The sequence below is a fragment of the Aspergillus wentii genome (genome assembly GCF_001890725.1).
Source record: "Aspergillus wentii DTO 134E9 unplaced genomic scaffold ASPWEscaffold_3, whole genome shotgun sequence".
Taxonomy (NCBI): domain Eukaryota; kingdom Fungi; phylum Ascomycota; class Eurotiomycetes; order Eurotiales; family Aspergillaceae; genus Aspergillus; species Aspergillus wentii.
Window position 1 is genome coordinate 3,858,377 of NW_024467834.1, and position 23,679 is coordinate 3,882,055.

General features: G+C 49.2%; 12 protein-coding genes across 12 annotated transcripts; 8 read left to right on the plus strand and 4 right to left on the minus strand.

The window, feature by feature from the left end:
- Positions 1-429: 429 nt before the first annotated feature.
- ASPWEDRAFT_39532 (uncharacterized protein) lies at positions 430-1,651 on the plus strand. The gene has a single exon (XM_040835110.1). It carries the CDS (start codon positions 514-516, stop codon positions 1,498-1,500), a length of 987 nt encoding a protein of 328 aa, XP_040691470.1. The 5' UTR covers positions 430-513; the 3' UTR covers positions 1,501-1,651.
- A 313-nt stretch (positions 1,652-1,964) lies between these two features.
- On the minus strand, positions 1,965-4,007 carry ASPWEDRAFT_739023 (uncharacterized protein). The gene is made up of 6 exons (XM_040839394.1): positions 3,708-4,007; positions 3,615-3,656; positions 3,292-3,560; positions 3,123-3,234; positions 2,410-3,076; positions 1,965-2,341 (listed from the first exon to the last, which is right to left on the minus strand). Exons 1-6 carry the CDS (start codon positions 3,992-3,994, stop codon positions 2,171-2,173), a joined length of 1,548 nt encoding a protein of 515 aa, XP_040691471.1. The 5' UTR covers positions 3,995-4,007; the 3' UTR covers positions 1,965-2,170.
- Positions 4,008-4,360: 353 nt separating this feature from the next.
- On the minus strand, positions 4,361-5,796 carry psoB (hydrolase psoB; the record flags this gene model as incomplete). The annotated part of the gene is made up of 2 exons (XM_040831928.1): positions 4,361-5,697; positions 5,746-5,796. 2 exons carry the CDS (start codon positions 5,794-5,796, stop codon positions 4,405-4,407), a joined length of 1,344 nt encoding a protein of 447 aa, XP_040691472.1. The 3' UTR covers positions 4,361-4,404.
- Positions 5,797-6,315: 519 nt separating this feature from the next.
- ASPWEDRAFT_27147 (GMC family oxidoreductase) lies at positions 6,316-8,209 on the minus strand (the record flags this gene model as incomplete). The annotated part of the gene is made up of 2 exons (XM_040832958.1): positions 6,316-6,734; positions 6,784-8,209. The coding sequence occupies 2 exons, from the start codon at positions 8,207-8,209 to the stop codon at positions 6,316-6,318; spliced, it is 1,845 nt and encodes a 614-aa protein (XP_040691473.1).
- A 239-nt stretch (positions 8,210-8,448) lies between these two features.
- ASPWEDRAFT_470442 (uncharacterized protein) lies at positions 8,449-8,945 on the plus strand. The gene has a single exon (XM_040836891.1). The coding sequence runs from the start codon at positions 8,616-8,618 to the stop codon at positions 8,874-8,876; it is 261 nt and encodes an 86-aa protein (XP_040691474.1). The 5' UTR covers positions 8,449-8,615; the 3' UTR covers positions 8,877-8,945.
- A 673-nt stretch (positions 8,946-9,618) lies between these two features.
- Positions 9,619-10,527, plus strand: ASPWEDRAFT_470450 (uncharacterized protein). The gene has a single exon (XM_040836893.1). The coding sequence runs from the start codon at positions 9,710-9,712 to the stop codon at positions 10,373-10,375; it is 666 nt and encodes a 221-aa protein (XP_040691475.1). The 5' UTR covers positions 9,619-9,709; the 3' UTR covers positions 10,376-10,527.
- Positions 10,528-10,536: 9 nt separating this feature from the next.
- On the plus strand, positions 10,537-11,988 carry ASPWEDRAFT_27149 (uncharacterized protein; the record flags this gene model as incomplete). The annotated part of the gene is made up of 5 exons (XM_040832959.1): positions 10,537-10,788; positions 10,880-10,919; positions 10,974-11,029; positions 11,062-11,220; positions 11,284-11,988. The coding sequence occupies 5 exons, from the start codon at positions 10,537-10,539 to the stop codon at positions 11,986-11,988; spliced, it is 1,212 nt and encodes a 403-aa protein (XP_040691476.1).
- Positions 11,989-12,441: 453 nt separating this feature from the next.
- ASPWEDRAFT_27150 (uncharacterized protein) lies at positions 12,442-14,519 on the plus strand (the record flags this gene model as incomplete). The annotated part of the gene is made up of 2 exons (XM_040832960.1): positions 12,442-12,461; positions 12,512-14,519. 2 exons carry the CDS (start codon positions 12,442-12,444, stop codon positions 14,517-14,519), a joined length of 2,028 nt encoding a protein of 675 aa, XP_040691477.1.
- An 804-nt stretch (positions 14,520-15,323) lies between these two features.
- ASPWEDRAFT_182630 (FAD-binding oxidoreductase) lies at positions 15,324-17,101 on the plus strand (the record flags this gene model as incomplete). The annotated part of the gene is made up of 5 exons (XM_040831929.1): positions 15,324-15,434; positions 15,478-15,939; positions 15,986-16,419; positions 16,474-16,682; positions 16,735-17,101. 5 exons carry the CDS (start codon positions 15,324-15,326, stop codon positions 17,013-17,015), a joined length of 1,497 nt encoding a protein of 498 aa, XP_040691478.1. The 3' UTR covers positions 17,016-17,101.
- A 195-nt stretch (positions 17,102-17,296) lies between these two features.
- On the plus strand, positions 17,297-18,612 carry ASPWEDRAFT_39537 (sterol desaturase family protein). The gene is made up of 3 exons (XM_040835111.1): positions 17,297-17,516; positions 17,563-18,068; positions 18,118-18,612. The coding sequence occupies exons 1-3, from the start codon at positions 17,305-17,307 to the stop codon at positions 18,318-18,320; spliced, it is 921 nt and encodes a 306-aa protein (XP_040691479.1). The 5' UTR covers positions 17,297-17,304; the 3' UTR covers positions 18,321-18,612.
- Positions 18,357-20,302, minus strand: ASPWEDRAFT_171266 (uncharacterized protein; the record flags this gene model as incomplete). The annotated part of the gene is made up of 5 exons (XM_040830748.1): positions 18,357-18,655; positions 18,705-18,976; positions 19,027-20,091; positions 20,137-20,188; positions 20,233-20,302. 5 exons carry the CDS (start codon positions 20,300-20,302, stop codon positions 18,357-18,359), a joined length of 1,758 nt encoding a protein of 585 aa, XP_040691480.1.
- A 603-nt stretch (positions 20,303-20,905) lies between these two features.
- ASPWEDRAFT_470508 (uncharacterized protein) lies at positions 20,906-22,675 on the plus strand. Its single transcript, XM_040836894.1, has 2 exons — positions 20,906-21,119; positions 21,190-22,675. Exon 2 carries the CDS (start codon positions 21,243-21,245, stop codon positions 22,578-22,580), a length of 1,338 nt encoding a protein of 445 aa, XP_040691481.1. The 5' UTR covers positions 20,906-21,119; positions 21,190-21,242; the 3' UTR covers positions 22,581-22,675.
- Positions 22,676-23,679: the final 1,004 nt, after the last annotated feature.

Sequence of the window (23,679 nt, forward strand, 5' to 3'; positions counted from 1 at the left end):
GTGCTGGATAGATATGCATGTAGATGCAGCATAAATGCAAGGATTGATGCAGATGCATTTTATGCCACATTTTGTGCCTGATTGAGTGCTTATGAAGACCAACTTGAGTGATTAACTCGGAGCTGCAGCAGTAATGTAATATTCAGATGATCAGGGTCCAAGATACTGCACACGGCGTTTTGGGGCGATTTTTAACCGATTCTTCAAATTCCTCTACTTCGGCCCCATCTCACCTAATTTTTAATTTGCCATTGGGGTCTGTTTTCATTATTGGCTTATACCCCTGTAAGCTTATCTCATTCAGCCCTAAAGGAATCAGGGTCTCAGGGTCTTGGGATGTTTTGGATCGACTGTATAGAAAGATGAGAAGCATAAATAGGAGGTATATTCCAAGTCAATTTGAATCATCCAATTCAGAATCAATCAATCAATCAATCCATTCAGCTTTACAAGTTTTACTCCTACTACTTGTTCTTCTTATTTACTCTCAGTTGACCTCCATCAGTCAATATGATGCTCCCCAAATTCTACACACTTTTACCTCTCCTCGTTAGCCTGGCATTGGCCGGTGACCTGAAAGTTCAGCGCGACAAGTCCGTTGAAGCGACCCATGGACACAAGGATGGCCAATACGTCTGGTCTTCAATCGTTGATGTTGACTTTGGTCTTAAGGAGACTGATGCTAAGAAGAAAGAGGAAGAGTTAAACGGAAAGATGGTCAAGATCGCGCATGAAGCGAGTAAGGAGATGCGAGACGACTTTTCGCATATCCTAAGCTCAGTCCCGAAGGATAAGCGGCCCTCAATCATGACGGCCATCGAAGTCGACAACCAAGTTTACCTGGCCTCATCGATGAAGGGTGACTACTCCTTCATCTACGAATACAAGACGAAGGATAAGGGCGGCAAAGTCGGCGATGGAACCATCAGGAAAAGTGTTCCAAAGGAAATCGCCACGGCACTTGGAGGTGCTCGAGCAGCAGGCGCCGCCCAACACCGGAACAATGTCCAGCACCAAAATGATGCTTCTTGTGGAGAGCTGATGGCCAGCTACACCTGGCTGTTGAAGAACCACGGGAAGAGTCTGAAGGACAAGAAGCCGAAGCGGACAATTGCATGGCTTTACACCGGAACGGTGGACCAAGCTCATGATCCTTGCGGCACTGACGAAGCTACCTGGGGATGTGATATGTTCTGCAAATCAATGGGGTTTGAAGTTATCAATAAAAAGACCGTGGAAGCCAAGGAACTGCCAACGATCAAGGGCCATGATCACCAAAAGCTTATGACCCCCGCATTGAGAAAGGAGCTTGACGACATGAACAAGGCGATAGACGAGGAAAACAAAAGGAAGCAGAAAGAGAAGAGTGACAAGAAGAAGGCAGAGAAGGAACAGAACAAGAACAAGCACGATGACAAGAAGGATGACAAGAAGGCTGACAAGAAGGGTCACAAGGGACATGGACACAAGAGAGAGCAGGCTCGCTCTTGGTCGGCATAGATCTATCTATCTATCAGCTAACGGTGGTTTGGGGTTCAAGTGATTGAATTTAGATTTTGAGTGATTTATGTTTTAGACATGGTTCTGTTGCTGGATGATTTGGACCTTTAGTCTAGAGTTTGTTTATTTGGGATTAAAATTGTTACACCTGTATTTTGTTTTCTTAAAATCCGAATTTCTCTTGTTTCTTGAGTATATCTTTCTAAAAATGACCCTAGGCATTCATTGTAAATGATGGTTATCAACCATGTTGTACTTCTATATAGTGTTGCGATAATATATTAGTGGCATACTGAATTAGCAACAGACAAGGCACATAGGATCGTGAATCAACATGATTACTATGAGCTGCAGTACTTGCATAGTTTTGCATAATGAAATAGGTCTTGCATAAATGCTTTACTCTAACTATATCCAAGTTTTATGTACATGGAATAGACACTTTGGCGCATTCACGGAGCTCCCGTGGTCCTATTTTGGCCTGCCAGTGCGGGTTCGATCTTGTTGCCAGCTGGCTGCAGTGGACCGGATAGAACCATTGGATTGCTTGTTTTTTCTTGATAATTACTTTCATGCCAGTTTGGACGTATTTCTGAATGGCATCGTGAAACCATATACGAGATATCTATTACATTGAATTGCCTCCCCGCCCAGCCTTGAATACACTGATTCATTCCCCCTTGATCCACCCATTCTTAACTAACACTTCCCTCAACGACCCCGATTCAAACGGAGCATAATCCGGTGGACAGACCGTCCCATGCTCAGGAAGCGAACCGTTTATCCAGAAATCCCGAATAGCCTTGGACGTACACGAAGAGCCATGAGCTAGGGTAGCATGCTATTCAATCGTTAGTCATTCGTTCATTCTATTCTGAATGTGGGGTCTGCTATAGGCAAGGTACTTACTCCCCATCCACCGTGTTCAAGCAAGACACTGCCCTCAAACGTGGCAGTGGTATTGCGAGCACATCGAAGTGGAGTCGCCGAGTCGTATGTGTTTCCGATAACAAGCATTGGGTTCTTTGTCTTGACGTCGAAATTCCCACTGTACCGCTCCTTGGCTTTGACCTTCCACTGCGTGCAGATGCTAGTCAGGCCAATGGCGACTTCGCCGAGAAGTCTGCTTTGTCCGACCATATCGTACATATCGGGCAGGATGTCGGATAATGTACTCTTATCGATCTTCTTATCGGCGCATTGGATGGCGAAGGGGGCATCGTTGGGGAGAATATCGCCGAAGATGGCATCGCCGGACATTTGGGCGTTGTAGATCTTCATGAAAGCGGACGTGTTACCGTTGAGGAGAGAGTTGAGGGCGGATGAAAGAGCGGGATAGACGGGTGGAGAGTAGAGGCTGGAGCGGATATATGTTTTGAGTAAGCTATCGTCAATAATGTTTTGTTCATGAATGAGCGGATTAACTCTGATGTCGTCGATGAGGTTGTAGATTGTCTTTTCGAGATCAAAGGCTGTCATGTTGCGAGTGGACAGCGCACATTTGTCTGCGGATTTTAGACATTGGTCGAAGAAGCTGGAAAAGACCATGTCGACGTCGGCCCAGACTTGTTTATCACTGGATACAGTCAGAGAGGTGAGGGATGTAAATGGGAAGAACATACAAGCCAGTAAAGTACTCATGGACATTCATATTTCCATCCAAAATGACCTTGTCCATCTTATCAGGGAACATGGCGGCAACTGTTGCTCCCAGCGTAGTTCCATACGAGAAACCTACAATAGTCAGCCGGATCTGCTTCTACAGAACTAGATAGTCAGGAAAATGCTTACCCCAATACCGGAGTAATCCATCCTCATCCACCGCCTCAGCGATCCGCATCAAATCTCTAGCAGCAAAAGCCGTACTCATGAGGGCGCCCTTCTCCCCCAGCGACGAATTGGAGCAGGTGTTGCTGAAAACAGCGGCAGTGGCCCACTGTCTTCCAAGGTCTTTTGCATCAGACGGTTGAGCGAGATCGCCAAAGCGGAGATTTTTCAAGAATTCTCGTCGTTCGGTGTCGTTGTCCATGCATTTCGCGGTGAGGGTGTTTGCTGTTCCGCTGAGGCCATGGTAAGTTTCCCTTTATGTTTAGGTATGAATCAAGTAAACATACCGTGGATCGTGGGCAACTAGATCGTAGTGACCACCAGTCAATCTATATCCTGTAAGCATCCTATCATGTCAAATGAAGAAGAAGGAATCTCACGCTTGAAGTATCTCTCCCATCTCAGCTAAAGTATACCGCGCCTCCAAGCCTGGCCCGCCAAAGTTGACGAGAATAGTTCCTTTGCGAGGCTGCTTGAGAGCTGGGACTTTGAGGAGCTGGAGATCGAGTGTTTCCCGTGCATCAGACCGAGTATAGTCCAAGGGGACGGTAAAGTTGCTGCACTCTGTTGGGAGGGTGGTGTTGGTGCCACAGGGAGCCCAGTCCAGGCTGGAGGCAGTGACGTAACCAGTTAGGCTGGCAAAATATATTAAGTGTTTGAAAAGCATCTTTATAAGAAAATGGGGATAATGAATAATGTGTTGATGATGATATGAGTGCTGCTCGTTCAGACAATTTATACACCTCGTACCCAGAACATCGTGCTGAATATATCTCTAAGCATCGTGGCATTGCTTCGACAGGCGCTCCATACATCCTAACTGGGAAATGTTAGCAGAGATTTGCCCAGGAAACAATTAAAATACGAATTATAAATAACATTAAATCAAATCGGGAAGTATGCGGCGCTGCCAAGACTGCCAACAGCCAATACGAGATAGGGCTGTGCAGGCAAAGTATAAATAGAGGAGCAATACTATTTAATGTAGATGTATAATTGGACAATGTCTAACAAATGTTGATTATAATAGGGACTAAAACAAAAAACATAAAGAAATCATCACCACCCGCCAAAATATTAATAAACCACATTGGTAAGATTCTTTGGCAAGGCAACATGCTCCCAGGTCTCATCCAACCAGTCCATCGTAACCTGAGCCAGCTGAGCCTCAGCACCAAGCTGACAGTGCTCACCTGCCCCGACATCAGTCCGGAAGAGATTATACGTGGCCTTGTTCCCAAGCGTCCTAGCCATCTTCACTGCCTGACCACCCAGGCTGTCATTCTCGCCTTCGCCAACAAACACAGGACAGGAGATGTTGGCCAACATGGTGGAGTTGATCGTAAACTCCGCCAAACGCCCCCACCACACAGAGGGGCTGGTGGTATTGAACGAGAAGAGCGATTGATCGAGGGCCCAGCGGGCGGAAGTAGGGGTCGAAGAACTACGCGCCGCGGCCAAGATTAACTTGTCGAATTCCGCGTACGAGCCGTTGTTATAAAGCGCGATGGTGGTTGCCCCGAGCTCCGCCGCAAAGATGGCATGCATGTCTGTCATGCCGTCGACACAGATCACGGCAGACAAACGGTGTTCACGGGTCGCTGCGAGAGGGGTGAGTTGGCCGCCGAACGAAACGCCGACGGTGGCGACGTGGTCCATGTCCACGTCGTCACGGGTCTCCAGGTAGTCGATGACGGGGGACAAGACGTTCCACCAGTCTGGGATGAAGCCGAGTTTCTGATCGCGCAGGACGGTAGGCTGGCCGGGCCCCTCGTAGGTGATGACGTTCCAGCCGCGGTTGAGGATTTCGAGGCCGAGTTCATGGTAGACATCTTCCTGGGCGGCATCGTATCCTTCATTGAGAACCAGCGTGGGTAGCTTTGCGTTTCCGCGCTGGGCCTTGAAAAACCGAACAGGCACGGAGAAGTTGCCGCCGGGGACGTTGGGGCTGGACGCGGGAATATTCAGATTCACGGGGGGGAGGGGGAGCAGTGCGGCGGCTTTGTTAAAGTCTTCCACGGCGAGGGCTCCGATCTTGTTGATTCGCGGGTCGCTTTGATTTCCGTGCAGGAAGAAGGGGGCATAGCGGTAGTAACTGGAGGAGCGGAAGTAGGCCTCACGAGCTGAGACCGGGAAGCGGGAGGCGTTGATGGCGGTGGCCTTGTCGTGGATGGCATCGCCTAGGTATACAAACTGGTCATACCAGCTCTCGAAGTCGCCGGGAGTGATCTGGCTGGCAGCCCGCAAGACCTCGCCTGTCTGTGCACCGTAATTGTTGGCAAGGGACATGACGGTTTCTAAGACGAAGGCGAACTCTGGGTCGCTGCTGAGCTGGAAGATGGCAGAAGAGTTGGTGGCATCTTGGGCAAGCTAAGACGTGTTAGTCGTTGGCAAGGAGGATTACTATGAGATACGCACCACTGGCAGAACGAGCTGACAGGCCAAGAGGGCAAATTTAAGGAAACGCATGGTGTAGAAATCAACGAGTATTGGGCTCTGTGCTGGCTTCGCTGATATGACTGAGATGAGAGGAATGTGTGTGGGATAAGAGCCAGCAAGAGAATGATGTCCTTCCTTTATAGATTCTCATCACGGCCAGATACCCGAGCGACGTCATTCATCTTCGGCTCAGCCTCGTTCATTGGAGGCAAAGCTAGCAGTTGTATAGATCAGGCCGGCGAACGGGAGAGCCGCAATGGTTCGTGCCCAATTAAGCTCCGATCCCCCTTCTGTATTAGGCTTAGCCTCTAAATAAGCTCCGATCTGGCTACTATATTCGGCTTAGTGTTTCCGCCCCCAATCGATGCCGAGTCGATTACTGTGTTAGGACTAGCGTGCACGAGTCTAAGCTTGCAGGTCTGAAGATTCGCGCAGTGATTGGCTGGCAGTGACTGCCACAAGGCTGCAGTTTAGGACGAGAATAGAAACTGTAACAAGACATCAAGTGGTCCACGTGTTGTCTTACAGATGATGTATTTGATAAATAAACTATAGCTTATGCGACGACAAAGAAACAAAATCCTCCTTGATCAAATCCGCCGCCTTCTCAGCCACAGCATAAACGCTACTCACGATATTCCCACTGACATTATTCGGGAAAACAGACGCATCAGCGACGCGCAGCCCTTCGACCCCCTTGACCCGCAGTCGTGAGTCCAAGGCAGCCCCCATTGCGACTGAGCCACAGACATGGTACTCTCCGACGACTACATCATGGACGGCCTGTTTGGCACTGTCAAAGTCCTGTAGATTGGATGCTGGATCCGGGTATGACCGGCGGGCGATGGAGTGCTGGACGTGTTTGGAAGAGCCGATTTTGTCTGCCCAGCGGAGAAAGGCTGCTAGTACGGCGACGTCTGCCTCGTGGGCGGCGTAGTTGGGTTGGATGACTGGTGGTCGAGAGGGGTCTATTGAGGTTAGTACAAAATATATAAATAGTGTCAGGGTATAACATACCAGCGCTGTTGATATGAACGTAGCCACGCGAGACCGGATATTCCAAACACAGTGCCAGCGCCACTCCAGCAGGCTGATCGGCCGGTCGAGGCGGCCACAGGACAGACTGGTGCTCAACGCCACCAGGCAGGTTCGCAGACGCCGGAACGAGGACCAGCTGCAGATTTCCCGAATCACCGCTTTTCAAGTGTTGAATGACCTGTGCGAGCTGCTTCTGGTGGAAGGCATCCGCTGGCTTCGTTTCTTCGATACTCCGAATGACTGCGGCCAGTTCCGTCTCAGACATGATCGATTTGGCCGGGAAGAACCCTTGCATGCTGGCAATACTGCTCAGTGGGCCGCTGCCATTCTCCGCATACTCTTTGATCGCAGCCTGCATGGCTTCGGGCTGTTGATGTAGCGTGTCCAGTGTGAGAACGCCCGGCTGCACGTCGTATCCCAACAGGGTCAGCGAATGGTCCTGCAGATTGGCACCGACTGCCCGGTTCTCCACGACACATGCAACACCAGCCGCTGCAAGAACGTCAGGATCGCCAATGCCTGACAGCTCGAGAATCTGGGGTGATTTCACCGCTCCTGCGCAGACAATCACTTCCTCTCTGGTCGGAATGTTGTATTCCTTTCCGTCCACAGTAACATTAACCCCGGTGGCCTTGTTGCCATCCAGAATCACCCTGTTTACCTGTGCTTCACAGAGAACCTTCAGGTTCGGCCGTTGTCGATTAGCCTCGTAGTATCCCCGAGCAGCATAGCTTCGTTTTCCTCGCGCAGGGCCGCTGCGAGCAACCGATCCCAGAGTGCGGAAAAACCCAATGTGATCTCCACTCCAGGGATCGACGACATCCTTGGAGATGCCAGCCAGCTCCTTACATGCCTGGATAATATCCTCCTCGATAGGCAGATTCATCTCGTTGAACCCCGTCCGGACAGGCCCGCTCGTGCCGTGGAATTCCCCCACCAGCGGTGTCGCTCCTTTCTCAACGCCCGCAGCAATCGGTTCCAGTGTCTGATGCTTGCGCATATAGTGCTGCATCACCTTCGCCGACCAGCCCTCATCACCCACCAACGCAGCCCAATCGTTATAATCCTGCAACGACCCCCGCACATACATCATGTAGTTAATCCCACTCGATCCCCCCAGCAGCTTCCCGCGTGGTATATGGTGGATCCGACCATGGTTGGCCTGCTGCGGCGCCGTGTACAAGCACCAGTCGTAGTCGGGGTTTTCAAACATCTGCGAGAAAGCACCTGGCGTGTCCACCAATTCGTCTCCGGCCCGCCATTTCCCTGCTTCGATGACGCCGACATTGATCCCCGGGTTTTCGGTCAGACGGGCTGCGATTGCACAGCCGGCCGTGCCTCCGCCGCAGATGAGAAAGTCGAATGGCGTGCGTAGAAATTCCTCGATGGAATTGGTTTGGGCCATGGTTGTAGCAGAATTATCGAGATTTGTATGGAAATTAATTTTTCTCGGCGAAAAGACTACATCCTACTATTTATACCTTGGTATTCGTTTGGCGGAGCGGGGTAAAAGAGGGGTTAAACGAGACCAGGTAAGACCTAGTCTGCATACACTCTAGACCCCGGAATTAGCTTAATCAATGACAGCTAACGGCTGAAGAAAGGCTATAATTAGAATTCATGGCCATCCATGGCCGACGAAAGTCTGCGGTTGAATTTAACAGTTGGGAGAAGTCTCCACTCAATCTAGACCGTCCAAGTCGAATCTCGCCAAACCCAGACGAATCCACGACACCCGTCCACCTCCACGCTGAAGAGCAGCTTTTGCATCCCAGCCACAGTGTCACTGGATATTGCCATGTGGCTACTGGATGATCTGCAATGTGCGGGAGATGTTCCGGTCATCATCCGCAGCCTCATTGCAGAGCGACGGATTACCAGCCGGAATTGCGGAATGCAGGGGCGCATTTATTTTATGTGGGAGGGGACGATCTAGAATATTAAAACTACAAATTAATTTCTGGTCAAGTTATGCTTGTATCACCGCTGCCTGTTTAATTGGCTTGATGAAGCATACTTCACTCCTGATGATTTGCATCACCGAGACTTGCGCTCCAGGAATTTTTCAATAAAATTTGTTTCTAGATAGGTATGAAGTTTTTTATTTATTTTTATGTATTTTTTATCTCATTTTTATTTTTATTCTTTATTTTTTCATCCCGTTCCCGTCAATTTATAAAGTGTTTACGGAGCGGGGTAAAAGAGGGTTAAACGAGACAAGACCTAGTGCTTTAGTTCTCTGCACACTCTAAAATCAACTTAAAATGACAGATAACGGTTGCGAGAAGCTATAAATAGGATGTAGAAACCAATGGAAGCCCAAAGTTGAATTTAGCAGTGTCTTGAGAGCACAGAGTACGTAACTGCTAAAAAGAAAATTACCAATCTGCTTATCACTAGGTTACATTCATTCGCATATTTGCAAACTTACTCTGAAGTGTAAAACGGTTTACAGAAACCAGCAGACAATATTCCTCGTGTCAATATATATAATTGCCTCCACGCCCACCAGCCAGCTCCTGGTGTAGGACATCGGAAGCTACACACGGAGTGGAGCTGATATGCCCCGGGGCCAACGAGACAAACTGTACAAATGGCAGCCCATCCAGCTTGTCAGCTACGTGCAGACTATGATGCGAAAACGCCATGAGCACTTTCACAACGGGCATTTCGCATGCATCCAACACAGACAGATACTCAAACATGGCCGTGACGTATTCCATCTCTTCGCTCCATTGCTGGTCGTCTTCATACCACACAAGCGCTGTCTATGATAACTGCGAGATGCCTGAGGATTTCTGCATTTTTGTCTATCCATTTCAAACCTTCTTCTCCTTTAACGACGATATGAGGAAGAAATTGAATGAGATAAGTTTGAATAACCCTGCATGGTCTACGCTACTTGATGAGATGTTATTCCAAATTCGTGAAAGAAAACATCATGCCGATTTACCAGCGATTTCAAGAGCCAAATGAACACACGCCACGACGAGTTCTCTATGAAGATATTTCTCTTCTGTTCCGCCCGGGTGATCTTGTCTTTGTTCCCCTGGCACGCCCTGATGAGAACCAGGCTAGCATTTCCACTACTGATCACAATGAATATCATAGCCAAATGGTCTTTCGAATGGTGGACTTTCGAGCTATCGAGGTGCCTAGTGCCTATGGGACTGTGAAGTGGGATGATCAGAGAACAGTACTCTATGTGGATAGCTATGACCACGATGGAAAAGGCTCCATGGCCTGTCGTACATGGGTTCTATTTGAGAGCTTCCCGGGGGAGTGTGAGATTACGTCCCTTGCCTGCTTTCCTCTCAAATTCCATCCAAATTACAACAAGGTATTGTCGGAGGATACGGCCAGAGGACGGCGGTTTAAGAATTTGATTGAATGTCCGATTAAGCCTCACCATTATTCCGGTTGGACATTGGCAAAGGGGCCTAGTAGGCATGACAAGCTGGATGAAAAAGGGGCTGAATACGTCGACGGCGAGGTTATCGATCCGAGAAAATACCTCTCATTGCAAGGAAGCCGATGCGAAAGTCGAGACCGACAGATTCCTGAGGCATGATGGCTCTTTTGTGAAAAGAAAACTGGTCAAATGAAGATCTGGCTCTTCTTCCTCGACGGGTTTTTGGCTATTCATTGCGAGAATGAAAGTTTGCCAGGTTCGATATAGACTGCTTTCCGCCGTCGGTCGAAGGTAGCAGAGCGACGCTCGATCAGATCCAGATGGACGAGAACTACCGCAGAATCATCCGCTCGACAATCTCCTCGCACTTCATGGAGACGGATCGAGAGAGAAACTCAGAAGGACGGGTATACAGGCCAGATTTCATCAGTGGTAAAGGCCGGGGACTGATTGTTTTGCTTCATGGTGCTCCAGGAGTGGGCAAAACAGCAACGGCAGAGGCTGTGGCGCTTGAGTATCAGAAGCCTCTGTTCCCCATCACCTGTGGCGATTTGGGCATCACGCCAGAGGGGGTTTGAGAAGAATCTGCGAGGTATCTTTCGCTTGGCTCACAAATGGAACTGCATTTTGCTGCTCGACGAAGCAGATGTCTTTCTGACACAGCGCGATCGAACTGACATTGAGCGCAATGCTATGGTCTCTGGTATGTCCTTCGTCCTCTATTGAATCTTTGTTTCAGTCAGCTAATTCATTCTAGTCTTTCTGAGGATCTTGGAATACTACAGCGGAATTCTCTTCCTCACTACCAATCGCGTGGGTGCATTGGACGAAGCATTCCGCTCTAGAGTACACATCAGCCTGTACTATCCCATCTCAGTCGCTTCGACACTCTTGCCATTCTGAAAAGCAACCTGGCTAGTCTTTCCGACTGTTACAAGCCTCCGAATGGGGAGCCTGCTAAAGCGGGCCACATTCTGATCGACCAGGATGAGAGCGAGGAATATGTGCGCCAGAAATACGACGAGCATGAAAGAGAACATGGTCATGGGCCGTGAAATGGACGGCAGATTCGCAACGCCGTTCAAATCGCAAAGTGTCTGGCCAGCTTTGAAAGTCCAAATGGGCCTGCAAAGTTGAAAGCTCACCACTTCAACACGGTCAACCTCACCATGACCGAGTTTGATCGGTATCTGGAGGATGCCCGGGGGGTGAGCGACCAGAAGTTCGCGCGGAGAGAGGGAGTTCGGAGTGACCTGCGTGTCATGATCGTCCTGGCGAAACTCCTCGTCATCGGAGTTGGAGGGTTTCTGATCGGTCTGCCTCGATGCGACAGCCACCGCCAGCCTTCAATACCAGACCTCAAGGTGCGCCATCAATCGATCAGCATGCAGCAGGACAAAGACCTGCAAGCCTCGCATATTCCGGTACAGGATACCCTCCAATGGTGGCATCGCCAGGCTATAGTGATTTTCAACGAACCCAACAAGCCACTCACCAATCAGCTTACGACCCAGCCTATACCGTGGATCGCAGAGATGGCGCTCAGCTACACCCATCCAATACCTACGCTACTACCCAGTACGAGCCTTCACGAATGGTCAACCCAGCAAGCATGGAAAACACCCAGACTGGGCAGTATATGGCACCGCAAGAAGGATATAACAGCAACAGTCCACAATCAGTCCCTCGGACTTTTGCATTCACTGGCAATCGTCCATTCATCTGGGAACAAGGCCAAACTAGACCCATTGGGACACAGAACCTGCCGATGAGAGAAGTGCCACGGCCTCAATAGCTTCTGATTGAACTGTCAAGTGGAGGTATGAAATACTAGAAAGCTATAAATAGTTTCCCTTAGAGTTATGCTTACATTAAAGGTGCTCCGATCTAGTACAATTTTAGTCACATACTCCACTGCTAATAATTACAGGTAACAAGGTACACATAGAAATCCCCTAGTTTTGCCTATATCATTGATGCCTAGTGATTATTTGTTGTAATAACATTCTAAATGTGACATCAAAAGAATGATCTGCGTCATGGAGAGTTACGAGTACGACAGAATTTCCCTTTTCGGTAACTGACCCCACCACTTCAAATTTTGTCTATTCCCCTTTTTCATAGAAACTAATCTGCCTGGATGTCGGAATATAATATAAAAAGACTAGAATGGACTTGTTAAAGTCTTTCAAATCATCTTCGGACTCTGGTCAAGTGCTATCATCATGGCTCGGCTGCATCTCTGGTAGGTATCTCTCTGCCCTGATTGGGTACATACATGCTGATGATATATAGGTCCAGCCACATGGCTGCGTTGACTGTGATAGCGTTAATGGCCTCTCTGGTTACTGCCATCCAGCCAAATTGCACCTCACTCAGCACAGATGGCCCATTGCAAATCACCCCAGACTGCGTTGACCCCATCTATCACACCCCAATCTATACCAACAATACCGACGAGACGGACCCTGTCACACACCGCAAGGTATCTGGATACTTCAACGGCACCGAAATCGCATTCAACATCTACATGCCGCACCAAGGCTGGGAAGGTCGTTTCTTCCAATTGGTGTTCCCAACACAGCCCTCCGCGGGCTCGTCTGGAGAAATTGGCTTTGGCGCTGAGAGTGGCGGGTACACTGTGCACGTTGCCGGGACGGGAGGATATCGAGCTGATGCGGCCGTTGCGAAACTATCCAGACAGATAGCACGGGAGTTTTACCAGCAGCCGTCGCAGAGAATCTACGGGTACATCTACGGTGGCAGTGGCGGGTCTTTCAAGACGGTTGGTGCGATGGAGAATACACGTTCTGTCTGGGATGGAAGCGTCCCTCTGATCCAGGGGATTCCGATTTCAGATCCCACCGGATGTTCAATCACCTCGTTTGGAGGGCTGGTATTAGGGAACGTATCTGAGCAGATCCAAGATGCTGTCCGTCCTGGGAGTACCATCGCTCCGAGCGAGTTTTTAACAGATGCTCAGCGTGCTGTGTGGGAAGAGGTATCAGCGTTGGGAATGCCACCTGCTGCATGGGAGGATTTCGACGGCAGCGGTCGAAACAGATCGCAGGTTTATGAGCTTCTTCGAGCGGCAGCGTCTAGTATGAAGTCGGTGGATCCGACCTATGTTGATGACTTTTGGAGTCAGCCAGGATATCTGGGGACGGAGGAGTCCGCGCTGGGAGAGCTGTTCCGAGAGTCTTTGATTGACTTTAATGCCACTGTTCGTGTGGTTAATCGTGGCTCAGACAATACTCCGGTGGACATTGAGGTAGATGTATCGCCATCCAAAGCGCCCCGGCGCAATTGGTATGACTTTACCGTTCAGTCGGGATGCAGTGCAGGGAGCACATTCACTGGCATCATGGATCCAGACTCGACAAAGGTCATCCTCTACTCGGACAACAACAGCACTGTTCTGAACTGTCTGGAGGACGGCGTGAAGCTTCGCGTCGACAACAGATGGTACCTCGCCCTGCATACTTTCCACCGACACGAGCTCCCGACAGACAGAGACTACCATGTCTTGGACTACCTCCGCAATGAAGATGGCACACCCCGTTATCCCCAGCGCAGCGTCCTCACAGCTCCTATTTTCGCTGAGTCCGCGAGTGGCGGCGGCACCAACACTGGCAACATCACCGGCAAGATGATCGTCATGGATAACCTCTTGGACAACAAAGCGTTCCCCTGGGAAGCCGATTGGTACCGCACACAAGTGAAAAACTTTCTTGGAAAGCAGTTCAGCAACCAATACCGTTTGTACTACTCCGACAACGCTGACCACGAAATGGGACCCGTCGAGGATGCCGTGAAATACCGTCTCATCGACTTTACCGGGCTGTTCGAACAACACCTGCGTGATCTCAGCGCCTGGGTGGAGAGGGGAGTCGAGCCTCCATCCGTCACCAACTATACGATCCAGAACGGCCAGGTCAAAGTCCCTGAATCTGCATCTCAACGTGGTGGCATCCAGCCCGTCGCTCATTTGAGGGTACAGGATAGCACACGGGCAGAAGTTCAAGTCGGATCGCCGGTGACTCTTCAAGCCTCCATCGAAGTGCCGAATAATGTTGGAAAGATTGTTTCTGTTGAGTGGGATGTTTATGGAAATGCAAGCTTTGTCCCGGTGGACTTTGGAGCGCCCAGGGCAATGGTAAATGTGAATGTCACTCATACGTACACGGAGCCGGGTGTATACATCCCCAGCATCAGAGTGGCGTCTCATCGGGATGGAGAATTAAAGGATTCTTATGCCCTGGCATACAATCTGGGTCGCGCGAGGGTTGTCGTTAAAGGATAGTGAGAGTCCCCTACCGTCAATCCTTTTTGATGCAATTACCGATATATTAATATCGGGTCAACCTGCAGCGATAAGATCTCATTTGTATAATATTCATGCGGATTCTCTCATTTTATTACCCCGCTACATTCTCTTATAGTACTGTATTTACTTTAGAAATAGATTCATTATTGACATAAATACGGCCTGTTTTCTCAAGAGTTCGAGAGGACCAGACCTTCAATATGCTCCTTATCGCATTCTTCATTCAGTATAGTTCCAAAATGCCCGAATACCTTGCTCCATGTAGTTGCCAGATATGTTGTGGCTTGCTCACTGTTAAGAGAAACTTTCTTGTGGTTCTAGGCAGAAATAAAACTCGATTGAACTGAAAGAAAGGAGACAAGGAGTAAAGGTACGGAGTATGCAAAAACAGCAATGCCAACGTTGCCAAGGTCATCATGCAGATTTACCCGGGGAAATACCAGCCACTCATGATGGACTACCAGACCCACATTGTCATACGCCTGCATGACACTTGTCTATATCAGGCTAGTGCGGAGATACAGTGGTCCACCTGTGTTCTGTACGGCTTCAATCAATCAACAACGCCCAATATGATGAATATTCGATCCTCATCCTTGCCTACTAACGAGACCTGGGATCGGCATACAGCCTCTTGGCACTTAATGACATTCATCATGGCTCTCCAGCTCTCGGAACATGGAGGGCTATATAAACCCCCAGAATCCCTATTCAGTCCGGCAGAGCAGGAGCACTCAAAAACTCTCAACTCCTAAGTCTTACATATCTTGATATACAACCATGCGAGTCACGGATGGATTGGTTTACCTCTTTGCTGTGGCCAACATAGCGGCATACGGCTCGGCCACAGAACATCTCAACCAGACAGTGTCTGCAAACTGTCAACAGGCTGTACGTCTCAGACGCTTTTTCACTTTCAATCTAACTCCTTTAGTGTATCCAACTTTCCACAGCGTTCGGATCTGCCTTCCACTACAGCAACGACAACTTCACCATATGGGACGCGAAACAACAGGAAGTCCACCCAGCCTGCCGCGTTGAGCCATCCAATGCTCGGGATGTTTCCAAGATCCTGAACATTCTCGTGGACCGCTGGTGCCACTTTTCCATCAAGGGTGGTGGTCACTCGCGAAACCCCGGAGACTCCAACTCGTCGGGCGGTGTTACCGTCGACCTCGATCGGATGAGAGGCGTAGAAGTCTTGGGCGATGGCAAGGCGCGTGTTGGCGGTGGTGCCAATACGCTCCAAGTGTACTCGGCGCTAGAATCTCACAATCTGTCCTTTGTTGGTGGCCGAGTTGGCACTGTTGGTATAGGCGGGTTTACCCTTGGTGGTGGAACTTCTCCCCTTTCCAACAAGTATGGCTGGGCGTTGGATAACGTGTTTGAGTATGAGGTGGGTATACTATAAGCACTCAATAGATCATCACTGACACAAGCAGGTCGTGCTAGCTAATGGAACCATCACCACTGCATCAGAGACTCACAATCCAGACCTTTACTTTGCTCTCCGCGGTGGTGGTAATAACTTTGGCATCGTTACGGCATTTACTGTTCGAACCTTTCCCCAGGGCCCGGTGTTTACCAGCATGACCTCCTACTCTTCCAACCAGTCAGAGCAAGTCCTTGACAGGGTCTATGACCTATACACAGATCCAGTTCTGTCAGGGGATGTGAATATGGGCTACGATCTTTACTACACGTATACTTCTGAGAGTGATGCCTTTGCATTATCAGGCACCCAACGCTACGCAGACCCCGTCCAGCAGCCTCCAGTCTTCCACGACATCGACCAGATACCCACAGTAAGCAGGGAAACGACGATAGGCTCTCTCAGCAGCCTGGTGAACGACTCCAGCCCGATGGGCACTGCCCGGTAACATTGGCTTTGAACCCCCCCCATCAGTGTCAGGCTAATTAATTCCCGCAGACATCTATTCGCAACCCTGAGCGTGTCCCCATCACGCTCTCTCCTCTCGCAAGGTCTTCATATCTTCGAGCAGGAAGTCGAAGCAATCAAAACCGTGTCCGGCTTGGTTCCCAACTTCATCTGCTATCCATTACAGCAGAATGCCATTCAGGCAATGAAGCAGCGAGGCGGGAATGCTCTGGGCATTGATCGTGACGAGCCCCTGTTTAGTAAGTCTTCATCTAATGACTGTTGGCTTCTTCTTTTCTGATCTTCTGCTAGTTATCCTAATTTCTACCGCCTGGTCTCACAGCCACGATGATGCCCCCGTTGAGACAATGACTGCAAACACGATTCGGAGGGTCCAGGCAGTAGCTGAAGAGCTGGGAGTTGCGAATCGGTATCGGTACATTAACTATGCGGCTGCTGCGCAGGCCGATTCGATCTTTCAGGGTTACGGTAAGGAGAATGAGCAGAGGCTGAAAGAGATTCAAAGGGCGCTTGATCCTCGGGGGATTTTCACCTCTAAAGGACTGTGGTCGGGGTTTGTTAAATTGCTGTGATGATGTACAGAGCCGATTTGAGGGTTAAGTGAAGGTTAGATGTAGCTACAGCGGAGCTCTCGGAAACTCATGCACTTTGTTTAGCCCCTTAAGCATGTCTTGTTCCAATGTCAACTGGCTAAAGATGTGGTTCCGGGTGGCATGTTGTGTAGGTATATCCCGTGTAGGTATTCCCCGTGTAGGTATACTCCATGTGGGTATTTCCCATGTAGGTAATTCCCGTACATAAATCAACGCCAATGCCACAAGATCTAAACTGTCAAGAAAACTTTTATCATAATCAGCCATCATGGACGTCGTTCTCGATATCCTCGACACGTTTCTTTTCGATAGGCTTTATGCTGCGATACTACCTGCATCCAGCACCACATATGCAGCATCTCTACACAACAGACATGTGAACGTGTACATGCACCTTGAGCCATCGCAGTGGGTGGATGCAAGTGTCTTGAAAAGAGATGATGTTGTCAGACAAGCAATATCACTGTTTCTCATTACATGGTAACTATCACTAAACACATACATACTACTATTCTAAATGTCTCAGGATCTTCGGACTCGCCATGTACCTCACCGGCAGCACAATCATCTACTTCACCCTCTTCGACCGCAAAACCCTCCACCACCCCCGGCACCATCCCAACCAAATCCGCCTCGAAATCCAACACGCCCTATCCTCCATGCCCGTCATGGCCCTTCTAACCGTCCCCTTCTTCCTCGCCGAAATCCACGGCTACTCAAAACTCTACGACTTCACCACCGAAGCCCCGTTCGCCGCATACACATACCTCCAATACCCGCTCTTCCTCCTCTTCACCGACGCCGGCATCTACTGGATCCACCGCGGGCTGCATCATCGAAGCGTGTACGGGTGGCTGCATAAACCGCATCATCGGTGGATCGTGCCGAGCCCGTTTGCGAGTTATGCGTTTCATCCGATCGATGGGTGGTCGCAGAGTCTGCCGTATCATGTTTTCCCGCTCATCTTGCCGTTGCAGAAGGGGGCGTATCTAGGGTTGTTTGGGTTTGTGACGGTTTGGACGTTGTTTATTCGTGAGTTTCCCCCGGGTTATGTTTGATGAGATGGATGTTGATGGGACAGATGATGCCGAGTTTCTTTCTAGCTCGAAGGTGGTTAATGGTCCTGCGTGTCATACGATGCACCATCTTTACTTTAACTATAATTACGGGCAGTATACGACGTTCTGGGATCGATTCGGAGGGACATACTATAAACCACGACTGGATAAATTCGGACAAGCCCAGAAAGAGAAAGATGGAAGTGTTTCTCAAAAGGACGATTGAGTGCTATGGCCATGTATAATATCCAACAAGCAAGTCCTAGCGACTCGCACAATACTGAATAAAACCATGCAAATCATCCAAATCATCCGTCGCCCCACCATCCAAATAACAAATCCTCCCCTCATCCCTCGTAGCCATATCCAGCGTCGCAGAAACCAGTCGCCAAAGCTCCTCCGCGTGCTGTGGGTAACCCAGAAGGAGGGATCGCTCTGTGCCTAGTGAAGAAGCAGTGCCGTCCCAGATTTTCTTCCAGTTTTGGGCGGCGTTGGAAATGCTCTTCAGTGGGAGGTATGCGAGGAGGCCTGCGCGAGCTTGGAAGGCGAGGATGTTTATTGCTGTAGATGTTAGTAGTGCTAAACTGTAAACTGGTTGGGGGAAGCATACCGTAGATGAGCATTAGTAAATGCTCTACAGACAGTTGTATCGAATCACTGATGGAATTGGAAAGTAATTGCCCCAAAGCGTCTGGGAATGAATGCGATGGCGAGAGTGCTGTATCTGCAGCAACAATATTATTAAAAGAAGCAGCGCTATCAGCTTCCCACAAAGCAGTAGGCCACGAAAAGTCGCAATTCATCTCAAAGCTCGACAACGAGGGATGGTTTTTGAAGCAAACCGTCAGGAATCCATCGGCTAGGAAGACCCAGCAGGCGAGTCTATAACATTAGCATCAAAGCAACTGCAACCTGGATGTATATAGACATACCGTATGCACACTTCCTCCGCCACCATTTCCCTCCACGTATGGTCATCACAAACCCGGACTGCCATTCGTCGTCGTAACTGGAAAAAGCCAAACGAGCGCATCACAGAGACCAGGCATGGATGGCGGAAGATTCGAATCCGGCGTCGCGTGTCTTTCCGGTCCTGGCCGAATTGAAGCATTTCAATAATAAGCGCACTCTGTATGACCTGAACGATTGGAAGTGACTGCGTTGGGTCTTTCAATGAGATTGTAGACAGGCTGGCGAGTTCCCGGAAAATAAGCTCTTCGGCCACATCGAGCAGACTGGGTGGGATTCGTGTTCCATGCGGCAGTGTGGTGTAGGATGCACCCGTCAGGCAGATGGCTAGGAGGAGAATGTTGGAGATATTGCCCGGATCAAAGGTGGGAAAATGCACGACGGGGAGATGCCAGTGGAGGGAGTGGAAGAAGACAGAGATGAAGATGAACAGGCTCGGGGCTGTGAAGAGCGAGGTGAGGTCCAGCATGTCGAGGGGTTTCTCTTTCGAGGCCATTGATTTGGACACTTGGACCAGTTCGTTCAAGACCTCGTTCAATTGCTTCAGAAGATTAGGAGAGAATGATTCTGCTTCATCGAACAGTCCACCAGACAAGCCTTCACCCATGAATGGGACGGCCGGAAAGTTGACAGGCATGAGCGCGTGTTCGAGATGCGAATAGAGCATTTCCAGGTTTCTCTGGACTGAAAATTCGGCTGTCTTTCCAATCGCCAGTCTATCCATCTGTACCGAGGGGTCTGTGAAATAGCGCAGAAAGGCAAAGGGTTCTTCGTTGCCTGGAAAGTACAGGGACGATGATCGCGTCGTTGTCGTCGAAGCGAGTACTGTTACGCTCTCCCCTTGACTTGCAAAAGTACACCCTCGCCGCATAGACTGGCATCTCGAGCATGGCTGCTTTCGATCACAAGCTGCCTTTGCCAGAAAACAGCCATCGCACGACTGTCGTTTCCGACCAGGTTTACTGGCAGCAGGCAGCGGCTGGTTATGCTTTCTCGCACATGATTGGCTATGTCGTCGTGCTACCTCTCTGTCGGATGTTAGCTTCATCTTATCAATCCGGACAATATCATACGATTTGGAAAAAGCTTTCTGGCAGAATTGACAGTTGAATGAGAGATAGGCGTCTGACAGGTCAGCATCCGCTCAGCATGAGAAATTGACAACCTACGCGTCTCCTGGTGTCGAGATAGATGTGTTCTTTTTTGATAGGATTTTCCACACTGGGTGCATTCAAACATGGTGGTGCAGCGATGTTGATATCAGATGCTCAAGGGAGATGTTGGATTTCAGTGGGTCAGGGGCTCAGAGAGTGGCCAATCAGATCGATGATGGAGTTGGCCATGGATGACCTCATCAGGTATGTTCAGTCTCCCTTTCTACTGCACAATGCCATGTGTATTCTTGATTATATGTCTCCTGGCTTATCACCATGCCTTAATCGGCCATTCCCTATATATATTTGTGAAAGAGAACATAATGAATCATCTTAATGTTCTCAACCAAGACCTTGGGTTTGCCGTAGAGTGGGGGCTGTTGAAAGGGTAGTCTGATAAACTCAGGGTGGTTTATTTCTTTCTCATATAGTATAATGCATACCTACTGATATATCCATTATAATTTATAAAGAATCTTACAGAGAATCAAGCAATGCCATGACGGGTGGCGCACAGCCGACGGTTAAATAAATAAATCCCCGGAGCTTATTTTGCCGATCAACCCGAGGCGGCTGATACCGATATCTGTTCGTGACGAGGCTGCCGACTCCGGGGAATTCTATGTGCGGGGAGTCGTGGAGAAGATTGGTTTGCCTAATCTTCATCACGGAACCTGTCCGACACCTCGAAACTAACTGATGACAGATGAGGATCACCACCAATATACCGCATCGAGTATAACCCTTGCAGGAAGCGGGGTATGACTAACAGTGTGTGTTCTTCACCCCGCCTAATCGGCTTTTGACAGTCGATTCCAACAGCCGTCTCAACTCTGCAGGTGCATGCCATGTGCAATTCTTTTGCGGGTATTGACTTAGCCTGCAGATACGATGATGTCGATGTACGCTGTTCCCCACGTGGGGGTATGAAGAAAATATCTCATGGTTCATTACTCACCTAGGTATATATAGGGCTGTTTCCCTCTTTTGCCATGATATATAGACAATAGACAAGCCTGTTGAAAATGAATCTGTGGCTCCTTACCCTGTGGGTCACCCTGGTCAAGGCCTGGGTGGTCAACGAAGGGACAACGTGCAAGTTGTACCCCGAATCTCTCGTCTACCACGGACAACCCGTGGACGACTCCCCATCCATCCAGCAAGCCTTTGACATGTGCGGTACAAACGGCACAGTCATCTTCACCGACAATGTCTTCCACGTCAACACCGTCCTCAACACCACCAACCTGCTCAACTGCGATGTTCGTCTGCGCGGCGAACTGCGCTTCTCCACCAACATCCCCTACTGGCGAACGCACGCGTATAGCGTCGTCCTGCAGGACCAAGTAACCGCGTGGCTCTTTGGTGGCACCAACGTGAGCTTCTACGGTGAGGGTGGTTTCTACAACGGCAACGGCCAGGAATGGTACAACGCCAACAAGAACGAGTCCAACCAAGTCGGTCGCCCGATGAGCATTACCTTTTACAACTCGACCAACCTCCTCGTCGACAGACTGCGTATCATCCAGCCGCAGTTCTGGGCGACCTTCGTCTGGGCGAGTAAGAATGTCTCGATGACGAACCTCTTCGTCAACGCCACGAGTAACAGCAAATGGGGCACCATGAACACAGACGGATACGACTCCTGGCAGAGCGACAATCTGCTCGTGGAGAACGCCACCATCATCACCGGCGATGACTGCATCGCCGCCAAGGGCAACACGACCAACCTGCTCGCGAGGAACATCTACTGCGAAGGCGGGACGGGCATCACCATCGGCTCGATCGGCCAGTACCCCGAAACACCAGACTACAACCTCAACACGACCTTTGAGAACGTGCGCATCAAAAACGCCATGGACGGCGCTTATATCAAAACCTGGCAGGGCACGCGCATCTTCACCCCCAGCAACGGCGACTGGGGCGGCGGCGGCACCGGCCTAGTCAAGAACGTCACCTTCCGTAACTTTGAGATGGAGAACGTCGGCCTGCCCATCCAGCTCTCGCAGTGCGTGTACTCGGCCAACTCGAACAAGGGCTGCAACACCTCCACCCTGCAGGTGGAAGACGTGACGTGGGAGAATATCCACGGCACCTCGCGGTTCAACATTGCCTCCTCGCTGTACTGTTCGGATGAGCGTCCGTGCCCGAATATCAAGTTCAAGGATGTGAACATCACCAGCGTGAATGCTACTCTGGGACTGCCATACTATGGCACTGATATCCAGCATGAGCTGTTCCAGTGTACGAATGTGCTGGGGCTGAATACGTCTGGCATTCCATGCAACCAGGCTGCGCCCAGCAATTTTAGTCAGTGGATTTACGGGAATGTTGACAAGTCGGGTTTGGCGACGTTGACTTGATCTGATATATTGACTGGATATGTATCTAACACACGATCACCATTAGTTACTAAAGTTATAAGTATACTTAATTTAGATATGTCTTTATCTTGTGATATACATGCACAGTGGTTGGTTTATAGCTGTTATTTGTAGACGCGCGTGCTGCTAAAGCTCTTAATGCTGGAAGATCTTTTCTATTGACCTGGACAATCCCAGCCAGGCCCGGTCACACGGAATGCCAGACGTATTCAGCCCCAGCACATTCGCACACTTGTTCTCTGGGAGAATTTGAGATGCCACCTTGAGATAGCTTTCCAACGCAGAGAGATTTTATGGTCCTGGACTTGAGGGGGCTGGACTAATGGTGAGTTGCTGAGAGCCTTAAACCCCTAGCGGCTTGGATCTAAACCCTCTGCATGTTTTCACAGCTTCCATGATAAATCCGGCCTTCTTAGTCAGACCAACAATTGCATAAGGGCTTCTTAAAGGAACTAAGTCAATAGTGTGCCTGGTTATATAAGATCCCTATTATAATGCACTGGATTCTTCCTATAATTATACCAGCACTAATATCTTTTTATCCAGATCCTCTATACCGGCTATATGCAGGGGGTGATTATAACCGCGCCATATAGACCCTATTATAATTAGTAATAAAGGAAGTAGATATAAGGTTAAAACAGGCATGTATTAAAGAAACACTCTAGCTGGAGAGTTCCAGCTACAAAAACCAACCCAACCATCATGCCCATTCCAAATGGATGAATCTGCGTTAACTGATCAACTATGTCATGGTATATAATATATAGTTACTCATAGGTAATGTCTTCTTTATTACTATACCATGCATTTTACGGAAGTAAACTTATTAGATGCTATACTTTTTCTATAAATCTTAGATCAACACTACTTAAATTACTCAGAATTGCTATCTCCTAACCACTACTCTTATATATTAGCTGATAAATGGTCTACCTATTTAGGTGTTCCACCCCTGCTATCCTCCTCGTTATTATTATAAATACTTGACTTCACCTAAGATAAACCAGTGCCCCAGTCTGGGGCTAATATAATCTTGTAGTCACCTATAACTTTATCTATAACCTCACTCTCAGCT

Excerpts from the sequence above, each read along its gene's own strand:
- ASPWEDRAFT_39537 (XM_040835111.1), top strand. The coding sequence starts at position 17,305 with ATGGACGTCGTTCTCGATATCCTCGACACGTTTCTTTTCGATAGGCTT. Across the intron at positions 17,517-17,562 it reads TCACTGTTTCTCATTACATG|GATCTTCGGACTCGCCATGT; the intron begins GTAACTATCACT and ends TAAATGTCTCAG. Across the intron at positions 18,069-18,117 it reads GGTTTGGACGTTGTTTATTC|ATGATGCCGAGTTTCTTTCT; the intron begins GTGAGTTTCCCC and ends TTGATGGGACAG.
- ASPWEDRAFT_739023 (XM_040839394.1), bottom strand. The coding sequence starts at position 3,994 with ATGCTTTTCAAACACTTAATATATTTTGCCAGCCTAACTGGTTACGTC. Across the intron at positions 3,657-3,707 it reads ATGGGAGAGATACTTCAAGC|ATTGACTGGTGGTCACTACG; the intron begins GTGAGATTCCTT and ends TACAGGATATAG. Across the intron at positions 3,077-3,122 it reads CATGAGTACTTTACTGGCTT|TGATAAACAAGTCTGGGCCG; the intron begins GTATGTTCTTCC and ends GACTGTATCCAG.
- ASPWEDRAFT_470442 (XM_040836891.1), top strand. The coding sequence starts at position 8,616 with ATGATCTGCAATGTGCGGGAGATGTTCCGGTCATCATCCGCAGCCTCA.
- ASPWEDRAFT_39532 (XM_040835110.1), top strand. The coding sequence starts at position 514 with ATGCTCCCCAAATTCTACACACTTTTACCTCTCCTCGTTAGCCTGGCA.
- ASPWEDRAFT_470450 (XM_040836893.1), top strand. The coding sequence starts at position 9,710 with ATGAGATGTTATTCCAAATTCGTGAAAGAAAACATCATGCCGATTTAC.
- ASPWEDRAFT_470508 (XM_040836894.1), top strand. The coding sequence starts at position 21,243 with ATGAATCTGTGGCTCCTTACCCTGTGGGTCACCCTGGTCAAGGCCTGG.